The following is an 18,326-nucleotide window of genomic DNA, read 5'->3' on the forward strand; positions in this document are numbered from 1 at the left end:
ACGCCAAACTGCAGTCAGGTCAAGACCCTGGTGAGGACAACGAGCACGCAGATGAGCTTCCCTGTGACGGTTTCTGACAGTTTGTGCATAATTCTTCAGTTGTGTAAACCCACAGTTTCATCAGCTGTCCAGGTGGCTGGTCTCAGACGATCCCGCAGGTGAAGAAGCCGGATGTGGAGGTCCTGGGCTGGCGTGGTCTGCGGTTGTGAGGCCGGTTGGGCATACTGCCAAATTCTCTAAAACGACGTTGGAGGCAGTTTATGGTAGAGAATTGAACATTCAAAGGAGAAATGCTCACTAACGGGGACAAAATTTGAGAGAAAGGCTTTTTGTTTTTATGGAACATTTCTGGGATCTTTTATTTCATCTCATAAAACATTGACCATGTTGTGTTTATATTTTTGTTCAGTGTAATTGGATAGTGTTAATTTGGAAGCACTTTCTTGTTCAGTGCCTAATAACATTAAATTATCATTATGTTATGGTAACTTTAGTACTAAATGAATGAGTATTGGGAATAAATGAGTGACTGTTTGCATACAAACAGCTACCAATTAATAACCATACTTGGTTATTGCCTGTTATTAGGGTACTGGAAGAAGTAATGCAAACATTTGTTGCAAGCTTGATACTGTAACACATCAAAGCTTTTTATTTATTAGTCATACTGTACATTCAAAATACATTTTCACAGTTAAAATATTGCATTACAATTTCACCCCGGTAATCATCAAGTTAGTAGATATGCAACATACATCATCAAATGGGTATTCTTTGCCACATGTTCTACTAATTTCTTCAGCAAATCACACTTCACTTTGAATTAAAAGTCTCAAATTCCAAACAAGAGCAACTCACACAAGTTACAAACTGCTTTGTAAATAACCAAAGCAAGTGACACCCCAACTCCTCCACTGTCTATACCATCTCTTGTTTAGGATATAAGACATATCCATTGACGGCACATTTAATTCCATAAATGCAACGAAGACACAAAATAATAACTTGAAAAATGTCTGGTCGATGAAATTAAAGCAAGGCTGGTGGTTTTAGGCACCGATTCTTTAAATGAAGATTGGATGCCCACATTTTATTACATGGGCATTATATGCTAGCATAAGACATTATTTCAATGGTAAATGCTAAATAACATTCGATAATCTTGTTTAGGTTCATAGATGGATGGTGCATATATACCTTATGTTTACTATAGAGACAAGGGGAAATTAATAAGACATATGACATTTCCTTGTTCTGAAGTCCAGGTTTTCAGTATACTTTGCCTACTTTTAAAATATAAAACATTTGGCAGAGCTGATGATCATTTAGGAATTGCTAAACGACTATTGTCCAGTAAGACCAGTGGTTCTGAGCAGACTGCAACCACTGATGGTAAACAGTATATTCTCTGAAGCAGGGGGCAGAATTCTAAAACCACCATAGGGCATATGAATGTAGCAGTGCAACTCGGTTTTCAAATGCACCACTACCTGCTCTCTTGACAGTTTTTGAGACCTGGGATCTTCCACTGACCAGTGAGGGTATTTGAGTGACATGTGCGCTGCATGAGCGGGAGATACCAGTGTCTCACGTGGTTTGAAGTCCAAAGCTTAAAGGCAAGCACACATGGATGAGTCAAAGTGGAGCATACTACTGTCTAGGTAGTGAGGGAAGGTATGGTACAGTCATAGTTTGTTTGAGAAGATCCCAGGGCTAGCCACTAGGGCCCATCTGCAGCTGATCCTGCTTATGCTGGGCCAGCCACTGTAAGATCTGTTGCTTCAGCTCCTCGTTGGGCCGGATCTGGTCCATGGTGAGGGGGCTGCGGTTGAACGGGTCTGTCTGATCACTGTAGGGAAATTTAGATTGATACTCAATACCGTACAAAAAACTTGATCTCGGGCCGCATGTTTCAAGCCGCTCAGAGTAAGACTGCTGCTTTAGGATCAACTTTGTATTTTAGATCACAATGAATAAGACTACATGGACAGGTGGGGACCAGATCTTAGATCAGCATTCCTATTCTGAGATGCTTGATGCATACGGTCCCTGGAATAAACCAGCAGCACGTAGACATACTACTCCTAAGGGAATCACTCACCTGAGTAAGTGCCGTGCTATGGTCGAGCGATCGACCGTGACATTGGAGGAGGGGAGCAGCACAGGGTCGAGCATCAGCGTGGACATAATGGGGTCCAGGAACTCGTCTGGGGCGTCCGCGTACGTTTCCTCATCCTGCAGCTGCCGGTCTGCATGAGACTAAGACAGGAGACAGGCAGTAGTTATTTGTTTAGGGTTATGGTATGGAGAGGGCATAGTGGTACAGTATAAGGTGATTTTATACAGATCTAACCTTTATTTTGTCAGCAAGGAGACTGAAACCCACAATAACTTCTCCGGGCTTGTTGATCTTCTTCAGGACTCGGACAGTCTGAGAGAAGAGCGTGGGAGAGTAGGAGCGCCCGTCTTTTGGGACAGTGGCACAGAAATGATCTTCATCACTGCCGAAGAGAAAACGGACATTGTTAGAGTCGCTAGAAACCAAATAGCCACCATATTTGCCACACATGGATTCAAATGGTACTTCAAAAAAACATTCAACTAATTTAGTTATGCTTGACTGTGCTTGCCTGGCACAATATAACCATCCAAAACATGCAAACACCACCCACCTGGCACTCCAGGCAAACGCTCAAAATATTTGAACAACTTCAAATACAGGTCTGAAGTACGGATGGAAAAAGCAAGCGAATTTCAACCCAAAAAACTTCTGAGTCTTGTATTAGCCTTGAAATATTGTCGTTTTGAAACGTACCCCAGGTTAAGGTAGATGGTGCAGATATCGGAGACCAGTTGTTGGGGCTTGAAGTCAAATTCGCTGAAGTCTTTCACCTTCAGGGCGCCCATCTTGGGGCCGACCAGGTGCTGCAGGAAGTGGTTGAGCATGGAGATGATCCTCTCGGCCATGAAAGGGTGCACAAAAATACCCTTGATCTCTGGGATATCATGGAGAGGGAGAAGCGAGTAGGAGTTTCAATATACTCATTTACACAGAGTGTACAAAACATTAGGAACACCTGCTCTTTCCATGACAGACTGAATACAGGTGATTGTGTATGTGTGCCATTGAAAGGGTGAATGGGCAAGACAAAATATTTAAGTGCCTTTGAATGGGGTATGGTAGTAGGTGCCAGGCGCACCGGTTTGATTGTGTCTAGAACTGCAACGCTGCTGGGTTTTTCACGCTCAACAGTTTCCCGTGTGTATCAATAATAGTCCACCACCCAAAGGACATCAATCCAACTTGACACAACTGTGGGAAGCATTGGAGTCAACATGGGCCAGCATCCCTGTGGAACGCTTTAGACACCTTGTAGAGTCCATGCCCTGACAAATTGAGGCTGTTCTGAGGGCAAAAGGTGTTCCTAATGTTTTGTATCCTCAGTGTACAACACAGTGCCATCAAATATAAATTATTGCCATTTACCTTTAACAGGGCAATCTCTTAATTCTGCTTATGGTTTCACTAACTCAATGAACTGGACAATGATGTCTAAAAATGCTCCCGAGTGGCGCAGTGGTCTAAGGAACTGCATCGCAGTGCTAGCTGTGCCACTAGAGATCCTGGTTCGAATCCAGGCTCTGTCGTAGCCGGCCGTGACCGGGAGACCCATGGGGCGGCGCACAATTGGCCCAGCGTCGTCCAGGGTAGGGGAGGGAATGGCCGGCAGGGATGTAGCTCAGTTGGTAGAGCATGGCGTTTGCAACGCCAGGGTTGTGGATTCGCTTCCCACGGGGGGCCAGTATATAAAAAATTATAATGTATGCACTCACTAACTGTAAGTCGCTCTGGATAAGAGCGTCTGCTAAATGACTAAAATGTAATGTAAATGTAAAAAAAATATACATAAACACCCATAGTTTGTGTAGCTCTAGATAGAGACGTATGTCCAAGACATTATCCATTCATTGTTATCCATTCATCCTCCCTCTCCAACTAACCTGATGTGAGGAAAGCCAGAGTGCCGATGGTCTCGTTGGACATGATGTTATGGAAGCGTGCCAGCTGTCCCAACATCTGCAGACTGGACTCCTTCTCCCTGAGGGCATCAGGAGCCAGGCCCTCCCACTCGCCATGGTCCTTCTCCAGCTGCAGAAGCTTGATCTTGCTCAGGTACTACCACGACAAGGACCAGTACAGAGAGAAGTAGTGAGAAAATCTGACAGTTTAAATTTAGGATCTTCATGTAAACCAGGGAATATCAGCTAGATTCAGCCGCGGGCCAATTTCTTCTTGAGGGGATGGTCAGGCGGCCGGAACATAATTATAAATAATTTGTAGACTGCAAATTGACTGCAAGAAGCCCAAACAGACATCATATTTTATTAAAACATAATCATTTCAAACCTTGCTTACATTTGTATACCATCACATATACAGTATCTCTCTATTATGCGTGGGAATACTTTGGACCAGATTTCCAAAATGAAAACCAATTGGGGCTGATTTTCTCGTGTTCTTACGGTCTTTTATGTCCCAAAGAATGTATAAAAAAGATTGATGAGTAGAGGCTGGTGAGATGAGCACGGTCAGACTGGAACCATGTGTTTAAATACAGTTTGTTGATTCCATTCCAGCCATTACAAAGAGCACGTCCGCCGATTTAAAGTGGCACCAGCCACTACTGAGATGGATATGTCAATATAAGTCAATGCTAGGAATGTCCTTTTCATTCAAACGAGAGCTAAATGCTGACAGTTTCTCACCTGTATAGCTTCGTCGAGCAGGAAGATGGCGTCGTTCATCAGGAGATTCAGATACCGCAGGAAAAGTGGAGGATTCATGGCCTCGAGGTTCTCGGATGCATAAACAGCAAGACTCTGAAGTAAACAACATGCCACGTAAGCATTTTGGTGCAGAACTGAAAATCAATAGCCGTGTGTGTTCTGCTGTCTTCAATAAGGATGACTCTACATGTGATACCATCTAAATAACTAAAGAAAAAAAGGGAGACAAGCTTGCCTTAATGCTCTCCCTGTAGCTATCCTTCCCCCACATGTACTTGAGGATGGGATACATAGGTCTCCTGTAGTTGAACTTCTGTTCAAACTGGTGAGGGTCACCTGAGGTGAAACGTCAATAACATACAAGTCACATCATGCATGCACTTGAGCTTCATTACAAAGGTTTAGATTCTAGCACACACAAACCCATGCGAGCAAGACGCACACACACACTTGCTCACACACTAAACCCACCAGTGAACTCAATGTCCACAAACACAGCGATGAGCGCCTCGGCCAGGTGAGGGGCGTGGCGGTAGGAGCAGAAGACCCTTTGACGCTGGAACATGATTGGCTGGGCCGTGCCGGACGATGCCGGTTCCATGTGGGGCATCACCGCCTCCAGCACCTCTGCCAGCTTCGCCCGCAAATGAGGGTTCTTCATCCTGGGTACATGGGTAAAGAGTAAAACAGATGACTCTGAATGGTAGACGCATAAACCCCTTAGGAATATCACATCCAGAAGAGTGATTGTTGTAACAGCCAATGGGGATCAACAATTGAGATAAACAGACCTCAGGATTTTATATGTACCAGGATACATGAATATTATGCACAGATGTGTAAACATGTGGCCTGGTACTGTGTGTGTGTGTGTGTGTGTGGGGGGGGGGTGAACTCAAGTCCTCCCCCTCTCTCCCCTACCTCTCCACGTTTCCCATGAACACAGTGATGAAGTTGAGGACCTGCTCCAAGCTCTCGGCAGAAGACTCCAGGACCTCGTCGGCAAAGCGGCGGAGGAAGACAAAGAAATCTCCCAAGTTCTCTGCAAAGAACTCTGCAGACGTACAATAATCATTTTGATAACCAACCCCTCTTAGTAGCCACCCTTTAAATACACTCTCTACCAGAGGAGGCTGGTGGGAGAGGCTATAGGAGGATGTGCTCTTTTTAATGGCTGGAATGGAGTCAAACATGTTGTTTCCATGTGTTTGATGTTTCCATTAATTCCATTCCAGCAATTACAATGAGCCCGTCCTACTATAGCTACTCCCACCAGCCTCCTCTGCTCTCTACTTATGTGTTATTCTCTCACTCACAACTCTTTATAGCACTGTCATTGGGACTTGTGCAAATTATTATTAATTTTGCTGTTATTTAGCACAGTGGTTCCCAACCTTTTATGAAGCGTGGCACATCTTGATGGGATAAAAAATTGTTGCACACCTAAAATGTCCATATTAATTAATTTAGTGGTAATGACCTCAATCTTATCTGATCCTTACTGCAAATAATCTATTTTCTGTCACAAACATTTTTTTATAGATTAAATCGGGTTTATTTGAACTATTTTCATAGTTTGCATAGTTCCTTACTAGGCAGCAGGTAGCTTAGTGGTTAAGAGCGTTGTGCCAGTAACCGAAAGGTTCTAATCCCCGAGCCGACTAGGTGAAAAATCTGTCGATGTGCCCTTGAGCAAGGCACTTAACCCTAATTGCTCCTGTAAGTCGCTCTGGATAAGAGCGTCTGCTAAATGACTAAAACATTATTTTATTTTTTATATATACAGTGAGGGAAAAAAGTATTTGATCCCCTGCTGATTTTGTACGTTTGTCCACTGACAAAGACATGATCAGTCTATAATTGTAATGGTAGGTTTATTTGAACAGTGAGAGACAGAATAACAACAAAAAAATCCAGAAAAACGCATGTCAAAAATGTTATAAATTGATTTGCATTTTAATGAGGGAAATAAGTATTTGACCCCTCTGCAAAACATGACTTAGTACTTGGTGGCAAAACCCTTGTTGGCAATCGCAGAGGTCAGACGTTTCTTGTAGTTGGCCACCAGGTTTGCACACATCTCAGGAGGGATTTTGTCCCACTCCTCTTTGCAGATCTTCTCCAAGTCATTAAGGTTTCGAGGCTGACGTTTGGCAACTCAAACCTTCAGCTCCCTCCACATATTTTCTATGGGATTAAGGTCTGGAGACTGGCTAGGCCACTCCAGGACCTTAATGTGCTTCTTCTTGAGCCACTCCTTTGTTGCCTTGGCCGTGTGTTTTGGGTCATTGTCATGCTGGAATACCAATCCACGACCCATTTTCAATGCCCTGGCTGAGGGAAGGAGGTTCTCACCCAAGATTTGACGGTGCATGGCCCCGTCCATCGTCCCTTTGATGCAGTGAAGTTGTCCTGTCCCCTTAGCAGAAAAACACCCCCAAAGCATAATGTTTCCACCTCCATGTTTGACGGTGGGGATGGTGTTCTTGGGGTCATAGGCAGCATTCCTCCTCCTCCAAACACGGCAAGTTGAGTTGATGCCAAAGAGCTCGATTTTGGTCTCATCTGACCACAACACTTTCACCCAGTTCTCCTCTGAATCATTCAGATGTTCATTGGCAAACTTCAGACGGGCCTGTATATGTGCTTTCTTGAGCAGGAGGACCTTGCGGGCGCTGCAGGATTTCAGTCCTTCATGGCGTAGTGTGTTACCAATTGTTTTCTTGGTGACTATGGTCCCAACTGCCTTGAGATCATTGACAAGATCCTCCCGTGTAGTTCTGGGCTGATTCCTCACCGTTCTCATGATCATTGCAACTCCACGAGGTGAGATCTTGCATGGAGCCCCAGGCCGAGGGAGATTGACAGTTATTTTGTGTTTCTTCCATTTGCGAATAATCGCACCAACTGTTGTCACCTTCTCACCAAGCTGCTTGGCGATGGTCTTGTAGCCCATTCCAGCCTTGTGTAGGTCTACAATCTTGTCCCTGACATCCTTGGAGAGCTCTTTGGTCTTGGCCATGGTGGAGAGTTTGGAATCTGATTGATTGATTGCTTCTTTGGACAGGTGTCTTTTATACAGGTAACAAGCTGAGATTAGGAGCACTCCCTTTAAGAGTGTGCTACTAATCTCAGCTCGTTATCTGTATAAAAGACACCTGGGAGCCAGACATCTTTCTGATTGAGAGGGGGTCAAATACTTATTTCCCTCATTAAAATGCAAATCAATTTATAACATTTTTGACATGCATTTATCTGGATTTTGTTGTTGTTATTCTGTCTCTCACTGTTCAAATAAACCTACCATTAAAATTATTGACTGATAATTTCTTTGTCAGTGGGCAAACATACAAAATCAGCAGGGGATCAAATACTTTTTTCCCTCACTGTATATAACAAAAATATATAAAAAGATAAAAAGATAAAACTAATAAAAAAAAAAAAAAAAAAAAGGATGATTCATTTCTGTGTACAACTTTAAGAGCATCCCGCAATCTGTGCAGGAAATAAATAAAAAGTGTAGCTCCGTTTTGAACGGATTGAGCTTTTAACGAGCGGATTTCTGCATTGTAAAAGGTGCAACCACGGCCACAAAGCCATGTTCAGTTTGTTTCTATGGCAGAGGCTGTGGCACAGCTACGTCTAATCAGACTTGCCTGTGCTAATGGTTTTCACAGGCGAAGTAAAATGATACAAATTACTTTGCTCGTGATGCGTGCCCCTCAAATGATATAAATGTAACAACAGCCTGAGTGAACTGGACTTGAAACAACGATACAGATGAAACCATGTGCCATTCAATGCATTATCTGAGCGGCACTGGTGCACCCATTCCACAGGTCATGTTTATAAGTGAGTGTTCAAAACAATTATCAAGATTAGGAAAACATTTGCGGCACACCTGAGAGTTCCTCAAGGCACACCAGTGTGCCACGGCGCACCGGTTGAAAACCGCTGATTTAGCACCTCTATTGTACGCACTGACTGCAAGTCAGCATAAGAGCATCTGTCAAATGACTGAAAACGTGATGTCATGGTTGATGGCGCAACATTAAAAAAACTGCCAAAAGTTGAGTTGTTGACGGCCTTTGCTCCTCATCGGCCGACTGGTCTAACTAAGTAAGTAAACAAGCAAGGTTGACGGACAGTTTTACCTGCAATGACTGTGATACTTGGTTGTCTTTCCTACCTTAGTTAAATGCCCTGACTAAGTCTCCCTGCAAAAAAATTAAAAGTAAACTGACAGAGGGAGGGAGGGGCAGCTACCTGGCATGTGACAGAGCAGGCTGTTGTGTAGCGGCGGCAGGGGGAAGGAGAGCTGGATGTGCTCGGGCCCCTGGTTGCTGAGGCCCAGTTGAACTAGGAGTGTGGCGCTGGACGCCTGCAGGTTGAGGCAGCACTGCAGCATGCCCGGCTGAGTGGCTGCTGCCTTGGTCGACAGGTAGACCGTCATTAGGCGCTCAAACTGCTCGCGGAGCTGCTCGGCCGCCGGGCCGCCCGTGGGCTGGGCCTCCCGCCACGTACCCTGCAGCCGGTGGAGCGACTGGTTCATCTTCACCATCTGCTCATGGAGTCTAGGGAGAGGCAAGGAGAATACACAATACAATAAAACTTTCTTAACCATACGTTACAGCGAACAATTGGAATGTGTCAAGGTCCAGTTCACAGCGTTAGATACAGTACATATGGCTCAGCTGTTATGAAGGATAACACTGAGACGTTATCACAACTCTACTCCAAGGGCCAGGTTGCCGGGCACAGATCGAGCATACTCCTGGACTTAAACCCATGCTCAATGGAGAACCACAGAGTTTTTTCGTGTGTGTCAAGAAACAGGCTTAATCGATTGGTTACCGGAGTGTAACTCCAGTTCTATGAGTGGAGCTCCGCCCCATAGGGGAGCTCTGCTCCTAGTGGTTTACCCTCTGCCCTACGGCAGCAGCAGCCTGAGACAAAATTATGCACACACCTACAGCCAATAGGAGTACAGGTGTCCCTATAAGAGGGGATCCCCTCAATCAGCCTCCCGAGATATTTTTCTTCAGCGAGACTAGAGAGGGTCAGCAGGGCCTTAAGTCCTATGGGGCTCCGCTCCACTCATAGAACTGGAGTTACACTCCGGTAACCAATCGTTCTATATCGTGGAGCTCCGCCCCATAGGGGAGCTCTGCTCCTAGTGGTTTAAGGCGGAGCGTAGCGCTCCAAAATGTACTCCCTGCCGAGCCTAACACTTCCCATCGAAACGAGAAAGTCAGGCCTAGCAATGGCTGCAATCGAGTCCTGCAGTACTGCAACTAAAAACCCCTACGGGCGTCACAATATACCGCGTCATCGGTTAAAGACCCGCCCCCACCTAGTCCACTGGCAATGCCAATGACTAGTGGGCAGATCACCAGAATAGAAGCCATACTAATCTGTACTAGCAGATAGATGTGCCTCAATATCCTGTGAAAACACTACCGACCACTAATGGAATGACACCAAGTGTCACTCTACATTGTAAACGCGGTAGACCGCCTCACTCACTCAATGGAATCCCAGAGATTAGTGGGCAGGAACAAAAACATGAGTCATACTAACTGAACAAGCAGATAGATCATCTCACATTCTGTTAATCAACGCATGCCTCTACTGTACTGACCCTGTCAGCCAGGATTCATGCCACAAAATATGTTTTCCTATCCAAAGCGGACCTGATGGAAACCCTGTCCATAGTTCTGCTTTTCCCTCTCTTCCTAGCTCAAGATCTCCCTTCAGCTATGCTGAGTACAGACCGAGCCAAAGAGTTAGAAAACACATCTGTCAAAAAACACGTCTTCCTAACCAAAGCGGACCTGATGGAAACCTGTGTCCACAGTCCTGCTTCTCCTCTCTTTCTTGCTCAAGATCTCCCTTCAGCCACGCTGAGTACAGATCGAGCCAGAGAATTAGAAGACATATCTAAGAGATAGAAACGGATAAATGGAGACGGCGTCGACCAGGATGCTGCTCTACAGATATCCTCTACTCCTGTTCCTCTGAAAAGGGCAGTAGAAGCCGCTACTCCACGAGTGGAGTGAGCTCTGATACCCTGAGGCAATTGCCGCCCCGCTGCCTCATAAGCTGTCTCAATGCCTTCACAAAGCCAATGAGACAACCTCTGTTTTGAAAGTGGTCTACCTAGTGCAGCCGCACCGTGACACACAAACAACTGAGGCGATGACCTAATCGCTGCTGTGCGCTCGACGTAACACGCCAAAGCGCGTACCGGGCACAGGCGATGGAGCTTTTCCTCACTCCTCTCTCTATGAGGAGGAGGAGAAAAAGCCCACAGCTCCACGGTCTGTGACCTATATGAACTCTTAATAACCTTCGGCACAAATGCCGGGTTAGGACGTAACACTGCTCTGCTCAGGTCACCATTGATGGCCAAGCAGTCAGGTCTCGTCGAAAGAGCACACAAATCACTGACCCGCTTAGCTGTAGTCAAAGCGAGCAACAGTGCTGTCTTTATAGACAGCATCTTGAGGGGTATTTGATTAAATGGCTCGAACGGCGACTTACATAGCGCTTCGAGTACCAAAGCCAAATCCCACTGAGGAAGCGTGACTCTAGGTGTTGGCCTAAGTCGCCGCGTTCCTAATAGGAAGCGTTTCACTAGAGGGTGACTAAAGACATTGTCTCTGCCAAAACCCTCATGACAAGCTGAAATCGCTGCTGCAAACACTCTAATCGTGGCAGGCGATTTTTGCTTATCAAACATGAGCTGTAGAAAAGAGAGAATACTCTCCACCTGACAGCTCATGGGGTCTACACCTTGTGTGACACACCATCGTGAAAACACGTTCCATCTACTGGCATACATCTTAGAAGTGGAACTGGCACGTGAACCCTGTATGGCCTGATCACTGCATCAGATAACCCACGGCGCTCTAGCCTGTCCCTCTCAGCAGCCAGGCCTTCAGTGGTTGGCCGATTATGGGCAATTTCCCTATCGTGCCAGCCGCCTGAGACAACGCGTCCCGTCGATGTGGAATTGGCCAAGGTGGCGCAATCAACGTCTGACTCATCTCCGCAAACCAAGGAGCCCCCGGGCGATCGGGCGCTATCAGTATCACTGACAGCCCCCCTGACCTCACCCTGGCTAGCAGTGGGAGAATGCAGGACAGCGGAGGGAATGCATACAGGAGAACTCTCGGCCACGGTTGGTGCGCAAAGGCGTCCCTTCCCAGTGGCGGTTCGTCCTGTTCCCTCAGAGAGAACCATAGAGGACATTGCGCGTTCACGCGTGACGCGAATAGGTCCACCTCGGCTCTCCCGAATTGTTCCCAAATCTGGAGAACAATGTCTGGATGCAGACACCACTCGTCGTCTCGAGGACCCCCTCTTGACATGAGGTCTGCTCCTACGTTCAAGTAGCCCGGAATGTGTGCTGCTCTCAATGAGCGAAGGTGCTCGTGAGCCCACAGCCACAATTCCTCTGCCGCCCGATGGAGAGCAGGAGACCTGACTCCTCCCTGGCGATTTATGTGGGCTACTGTGGTCCGGTTGTCTGACCAGACCAGCACATCGCGACCCCGAAGGGTAGACGCGAAGTGGGTCAGAACCAGTCGAACCGTTTCCAACTCCAGGAGGTTGATGTGACGACCTGATTGAGGCCACACACCTCCTATCGCTTGTGTCTGACATGTCCCTCCCCATCCCGTCAGGGACGCATCCGTGAATACTGGGATGTGAGAGGACACCTTTCCTATCGGGACTCCGTGCGTGAGAACGCGCGAGTTTCTTCAATAGTTTAGGTCTGCACTGAGCGAGAGGGGAACCACCACCAACCGATGACGTTGACGCAATGGGTCTAGTCTTAGTTGGGCGAACCATCGCTGCATCCTGCGCATATGCAGGAGTCCCAGCGGAACCACAGAGTGGGCTGACGACATGAGACCCGAAAGTGACATGATCGACAGCGCCGTCACCGTGTGATTCGGACGACTCTTCCTTAGGGCTAGCAACAAGGCTACCCTTCGGGGGTCCGAGATTCGGGCCCTCATCCTCACAGTGTCTAGCTGTATCCCCAGGTAGACAATCTGATGAGTGGGCCAGGGCGCGCTCTTTTTCCAATTCACAGCAAACCCCAGACTTGTGAGATGCATCACTGTCTGTGTTGTGTGAGTGATCGCCAGCTCTGCTGACGGGGCGAGAACCAGTAGGTCGTCCAGGTAGGCTAGTAGCCGTATTCCCTGATGACGCAACGGTTCCAATACCGCCTCCACACACTTGGAAAATTTGCGAGGTGCCAGGGCGTACCCAAATGGCATCCTCGTGTATTCGTACGCCACCCCTTGAAAGGCGAACCGCAGAAACTTCCTGTGACGCGGCTGAACCGGCACATGAAAGTACGCGTCCTTTAGGTCTATGCTCGTACAAAAGTCCCCTCTCTGGACACATTCCAGCAGATGTTTTGTCGTTAGCATTCGGAAGGGCCGTTTGGTTATGCTCTCGTTGAGAATGCGTAAATCCAAAATCGGCCTCACTCCCCCCGTCTTTTTGGGCACTAGGAAATAAGGCGAATATAGCCCTTTGTTCCTTTGCTCCCGGGGAACTACTGTCACCGCCTCCTTCGCCAAAAGTTCCGTAATCTCTGTCATCAGAGCGGCCACTTTGTCTGCCGTTTTCATCAACGTCTCCACCACTCCCCTGAACGGAGGTGGGGTCCGGTGGAATTCGAGAGCATAACCCTTCTGCAACGTCTGTTCTAGCCAGCGTGAGAGGGTGCAGCTTCTTCGCCACTGCCAGCAATGCAGAGAAAGCGGCTGGGCGCGAAGCTGTGGTGCATCCAGTAGGAAGGACCTGTATTCCTCTATGGCCCTTACCGCCACTGTTCCCCAACATTGAAGTGGTGGAACAGCCCAAGGTGGGCCTCCCGTGAAAGGGAGAGGAACTATCGATGCGTTCTGAGAAAGAAAGAGGAGTAGGGACGTCGGTTAAACCCGTAACCGTCGTATTCCTGCCCTCCTTGAACGCATCGCGGGTCTGAATTGCGCTGACCGAGGCCACAGCCTGCGGCAGGGCACCATCCCCAGCAAGCGATTGCGTCATCTTAGGTGACTGCAATTCGCTATCAGAGCCCTTCACTACAGTACTCCTAGAAGTCTGTAGTATGAGGTCTCTATGAGGTAAAACAAGGCGGCGCCTTGATACCTTCTTGACTTTCACCTTCTGTGTGTGTTCAACACTGCACCCCTGGTGGGTTGATTCATGCTCAGTGTGGTGAGTACTGGCTCGTTCTGTCAGGGGAGCCTATACTTTGGTTATACCCATAACGCTAGTAATCCTGCCCTCCGTGAACGTAGCATGGGTCTGAATCGCATTAACCGAGACCTTGGTCTGCGATAATGCGCCGTCCCCAGATAGCTGCTGTGTTACAATGCCTGGGGGCGCCGATACTCTGGGCACCTTGGTGACCGCGGTAATCGGGCCCTCCGTGAACGCAGCATGGGTCTGGCTCGTACTAGTGGAGACCTTAGTCTGTGCTAGTGCGCCATCCCCAAATAGCGGCTGCGTCCTCATGTCAGAATCTGACCGGGACTGCTGCCTTCTATGTAAAGCACTTCTTATACGTGAAGTGTGATGTGACGACCTGATTGAGGTCTTCTGGATACCTACTCTTAGTGCCTGTTCAGCAACGCACCCTTGGTGGGCTGAACGGCTCTTAGAGTGGTAAGGAAGAGAGGGTGAGATTTGAACGCTCTCGGACGTATTATGGAAAAGAGGCTCTTTTTTGACAAAGTCAGGTGGAGCCAACTCTTTATTAAACACATCAACAAAGGCATTAATATCAACACCCATCCCTTCAACCGAAGGGTGGGGGGGAACAGTGGGCACGTTCGACACCATCGATGCGTCCTCCATCCTCTCCCCCGCGTCCCGTCACGTACGCCTCCTCTTGCCTCCCTTGGAGGGCCAGGTCGGCGTCCTCGTCACCTCCCTCGCCGGCTGTAGTGGGGCTACCGTAGCTGCAGGGAAGGCCGGGCCCGTTCCCTTGCTGCTCGTGGCCGCCGGATGACGCCGATTACGCCGCCTCGTCGTAGACCCCGGTCTACTTAGAGGGGCGGAGGTAGATGGCCTTTGGGGAGGAGGGGGGCCGAGTCGTCCTGCCAACGGCAGGTGCTTGGCCAACTGCTTCTTCTCCTCCTCTAACTTAGAGAAACGCTCCGTCGCCTCTTTGACTGCGACCCCAAAGAGGCCGTCGTCAGAGGGGGGCGTTCAAGAGAGACGTCCTGTCTGCCTCTTTCATGGATGTCAATGACAACCAGAGGTGTCGTTCCCCGACCACCGAAGTGGCCATGGATCTCCCCGCGCAGACTGCGGACGCCTGTGTCAGGTGGAGTATGGCGCCAGAAATTCTGGACGCCTCCTCCACCTCCTCCGGTGCCATCTCTGTCTTACCCGTGGTTAAACGGGACAGAGAGGCCGCCAAGAGGGAAATGTTGTTAGCTGCTGCTACAGCTTGGGCTCCCAACCCAAAAGACTTCTCTAACAGCTGTGCTGTGAGTCGGTCCTTCTGGGATGGCAACGTGGCCTTCTTGGAAGAGGGCCAAGGGCTCGAACCCGGTACGAGATACGCCGCCATGGCGCTCTCTAACCTGGGGATTCCCTGACCCTGAAACCTTCCTTCCACTCTCGTGAATGGGAGATACGCTTTTACAGGCGAACGCGCCGCTAAAGGTGCCTCCCACGAGCCCTCAACGTACCTAGCCAAAGAAGGCATGGCAGGAGCCACTGGCTCTGCCGCCTTCCTTGGCCTGGAATAAGGACCGCCCTCCATCATATCAACCTCCGGTGCGGAGGGAAGAGGGGGCAGCCTTATTACCAGCCGTTGAGCAGCTCTCTCAATGAGACCCGGAAAGTCCGATCTCAGAGAGGCTGCAGCGAAAGAGATAGCTTCTGATCTCTCAGAGCTTGTATCCCCTTCGCTATAGGGACTACAAGCCCTCTCGCTCTCCAAAGGAAAGGGGGGCTTGAAAGTATGAGGGACGGGGTCCGACTGTTCCATTGGAATGCCAGACCCTTCCTCAAAGTCCCTATCTTCCCCCGAGTCTGCGCCGTCGGACAACGCCTCTGAAGCAGAGGCTAGTATCGACAGCACATCCTCAAGGGGGATGTCCTCCCTGAAAAACACCCAACGCTGCTTCCTCTCCTTTAAAGAAAGGAGGGCGCAGGAGGCGCAATTCAGGGGACTGCAGACGCCTTCCTTGGCATGCTGGGATCCCAAACACACAAAACATAGGTCGTGGTGCTCACCGGCCCCCATGGAAGTGCATCTGCACTGAGCTCTGAAAAGAGCTTTTGGGGGTGGAAAATCTCCCGGTGTGCTCATTTAGACGACGTTGATGACTGGAATATCAACGGCGTTTTCGTCCTGAGTCTTCGTGCTTCGTCTCTTCTTGGCTCTTCAGTCTAGTCATCCAGTCGCTGAAGAAAAAGGGAGGCTGATTGAGGGGAGGCATCCCCTCTTATAGGGACACCTGTACTCCTATTGGCTGTAGGTGTGTGCATAATTTTGTCTCAGGCTGCTGCTGCCTTAGGGCAGAGGGTAAACCACTAGGAGCAGAGCTCCCCTATGGGGCGGAGCTCCACGATATAGTACTGGGTCAGAAAAAACAGCACCAAAAGTATTGTGTACTAACATGGTAAGTAGAACTTTCTTCATGCACAAACCCAAAACCCTGTGATGACATACTAATGCTCATCATATGGATACAGCATTGCTAGGTCAGGGGTATATTCAGTTAGGAGATATGTTCACAAATTTGCAGATAGAAATGCATTGAATAGACCTGACATGATTCCCTATTCTACGTGAAAGACAATCATATCTATCCTATAATTGTTATTCTATCTGAATGATCTGTAACGTTGCACCCTTCTGAACAGGGCCAGTTAGTTACCTGTGGAAGCCCAGGTGCAGGGTCATCTGGGTAAGGATGAGGTTCTCAGTAAGGAGGCTGTATGACTGGGCATACTCCACCGACTGCTGGGGGGGGAGGGGGACGAGACACGTCTCTTTGTCCAGACCTAATGATCAATGAGAAAATTACGATAGATTCGTATTTACTAACATAAAATAGAGAATCAACTATGTAAAAAGGACATCCAATGACCCAGACACACATGCACGCACACATGCACTCATATAAAAGTATGCACACACACACACACACCTCTGGCGTGCACATTGCGGTTGCGCCGCTCCTCCTCGCTGAGCTCCTTGAGCGCGCAGTAGGTAGGGTTGAAGGTGAGTAGCTTGGGTGAGCGCGGCCGGCAGAAGGGCTGGCACAGCTTGAGCAGTGCGGCGCCCAGATTGAGGAAGAAGGCGTCTGAGGCATACATCTGGAAGAAGATCTCAGGCATCTGGTTGGCCCAGATCTTGGTGCGCCCGGCGTTGGCCTGCAGGCAGCCACCCAGCCAGGAGAGCAGCAGGTGGCGCGTCTCACCCGACTGCTGCAGCAGGTTCTTCAGGAGCTGATGCAGCTTGTCATGGAACTGGCCCATGAACTGGGAGGAAAGGAGAACAGGATAGGATACGTCAATAACTAGACGGGAGCAGAGTATGTAAGCGGAGTTGAGCGGTCGGAAAGCGTGCGCACCGGCACTCCTAGTCCTTTCCAACCGCTCCACTAAAAACCACTCCGCGAAGAAAAAAAAAAATGCCGCTCCAAATCTGCTCCATTCACTAAAAATCACAATTTAATCAACACCCATCTATTTTTGTGACTACCTGGACCTACCATTTGGTTTTGAAGTATTAAAACCAAACCATATGTTTTGAAAGAAAAGTATTTTAGAAGCGCTCATCATTTCAAATAGGCTACATGTAATATTAAACAGCATGTAAACACTAAATAGGTCAGGAGCCAGACAGGGAGCCTAAAAAGGAACGAAAATGAATTATTTAGGCTATATGATTTCAAGGCTTTAGCCTACAAAGAAATACATTGTGAAGCACTTGCGAGTGCGACACAATAGGCTGAAAGACCCAGCCACGTTTTATCTTCAATGCCCTTGCTGATGGAAGGAGGTTTTCACTCAAAGTCTCACAATACATGGCCCCATTCATTCTTTCCTTTACACGGATCAGTCGTCCTGGTCCCTTTGCAGAAAAACAGCCCCAAAGCATGATGTTTCCACCCCCATGCTTCACAGTAGGTATGGTGTTCTTTGGATGCAACTCAGCATTCTTTGTCCTCCAAACACAACGAGTTGAGTTTTTACCAAAAAGTTCTATTTTGGTTTCATCTGACCATATGACATTCTACCAATCCTCTTCTGGATCATCCAACTGCACTCTAGCAAACTTCAGACGGGCCTGGACATGTACTGGCTTAAGCAGGGGGACACGTCTGGCACTGCAGGATTTGAGTCCCTGGCGGCGTAGTGTGTTACTGATGGTAGGCTTTGTTACTTTGGTCCCAGCTCTCTGCAGGTCATTTACTAGGTCCCCCCGTGTGGTTCTGGGATTTTTGCTCACCGTTCTTGTGATCATTTTGACCCCACGGGGT

At 48.3% G+C, this 18,326-nt stretch overlaps 1 protein-coding gene across 2 annotated transcripts in view; it reads right to left on the bottom strand.

Moving 5' to 3' along the window:
• Positions 1–337: 337 nt before the first annotated feature.
• LOC311101838 (ubiquitin conjugation factor E4 A-like) overlaps positions 338–18,326 on the bottom strand; it is a 36,599-nt gene continuing 18,610 nt past the window's right edge. For both annotated transcript variants that reach the window (XM_084143049.1, XM_084143050.1), the window contains exons 9-20: positions 16,989–17,322; positions 16,716–16,842; positions 9,055–9,362; positions 5,710–5,842; positions 5,260–5,450; positions 5,024–5,124; positions 4,768–4,881; positions 4,003–4,177; positions 2,816–2,996; positions 2,354–2,501; positions 2,102–2,259; positions 338–1,849 (exon numbers count right to left, since the gene is read on the bottom strand). In XM_084143049.1, coding sequence (XP_083999175.1) covers positions 1,714–1,849; positions 2,102–2,259; positions 2,354–2,501; positions 2,816–2,996; positions 4,003–4,177; positions 4,768–4,881; positions 5,024–5,124; positions 5,260–5,450; positions 5,710–5,842; positions 9,055–9,362; positions 16,716–16,842; positions 16,989–17,322 — 2,106 coding nt within the window. In that variant the 3' untranslated portion in view covers positions 338–1,713. The remainder of the gene's footprint in view (positions 1,850–2,101; positions 2,260–2,353; positions 2,502–2,815; positions 2,997–4,002; positions 4,178–4,767; positions 4,882–5,023; positions 5,125–5,259; positions 5,451–5,709; positions 5,843–9,054; positions 9,363–16,715; positions 16,843–16,988; positions 17,323–18,326) is intronic.

This window comes from Coregonus lavaretus, assembly GCF_964263955.1.
Source record: "Coregonus lavaretus genome assembly, chromosome: 26".
NCBI classification, from domain to species: Eukaryota; Metazoa; Chordata; class Actinopteri; order Salmoniformes; family Salmonidae; genus Coregonus; species Coregonus lavaretus.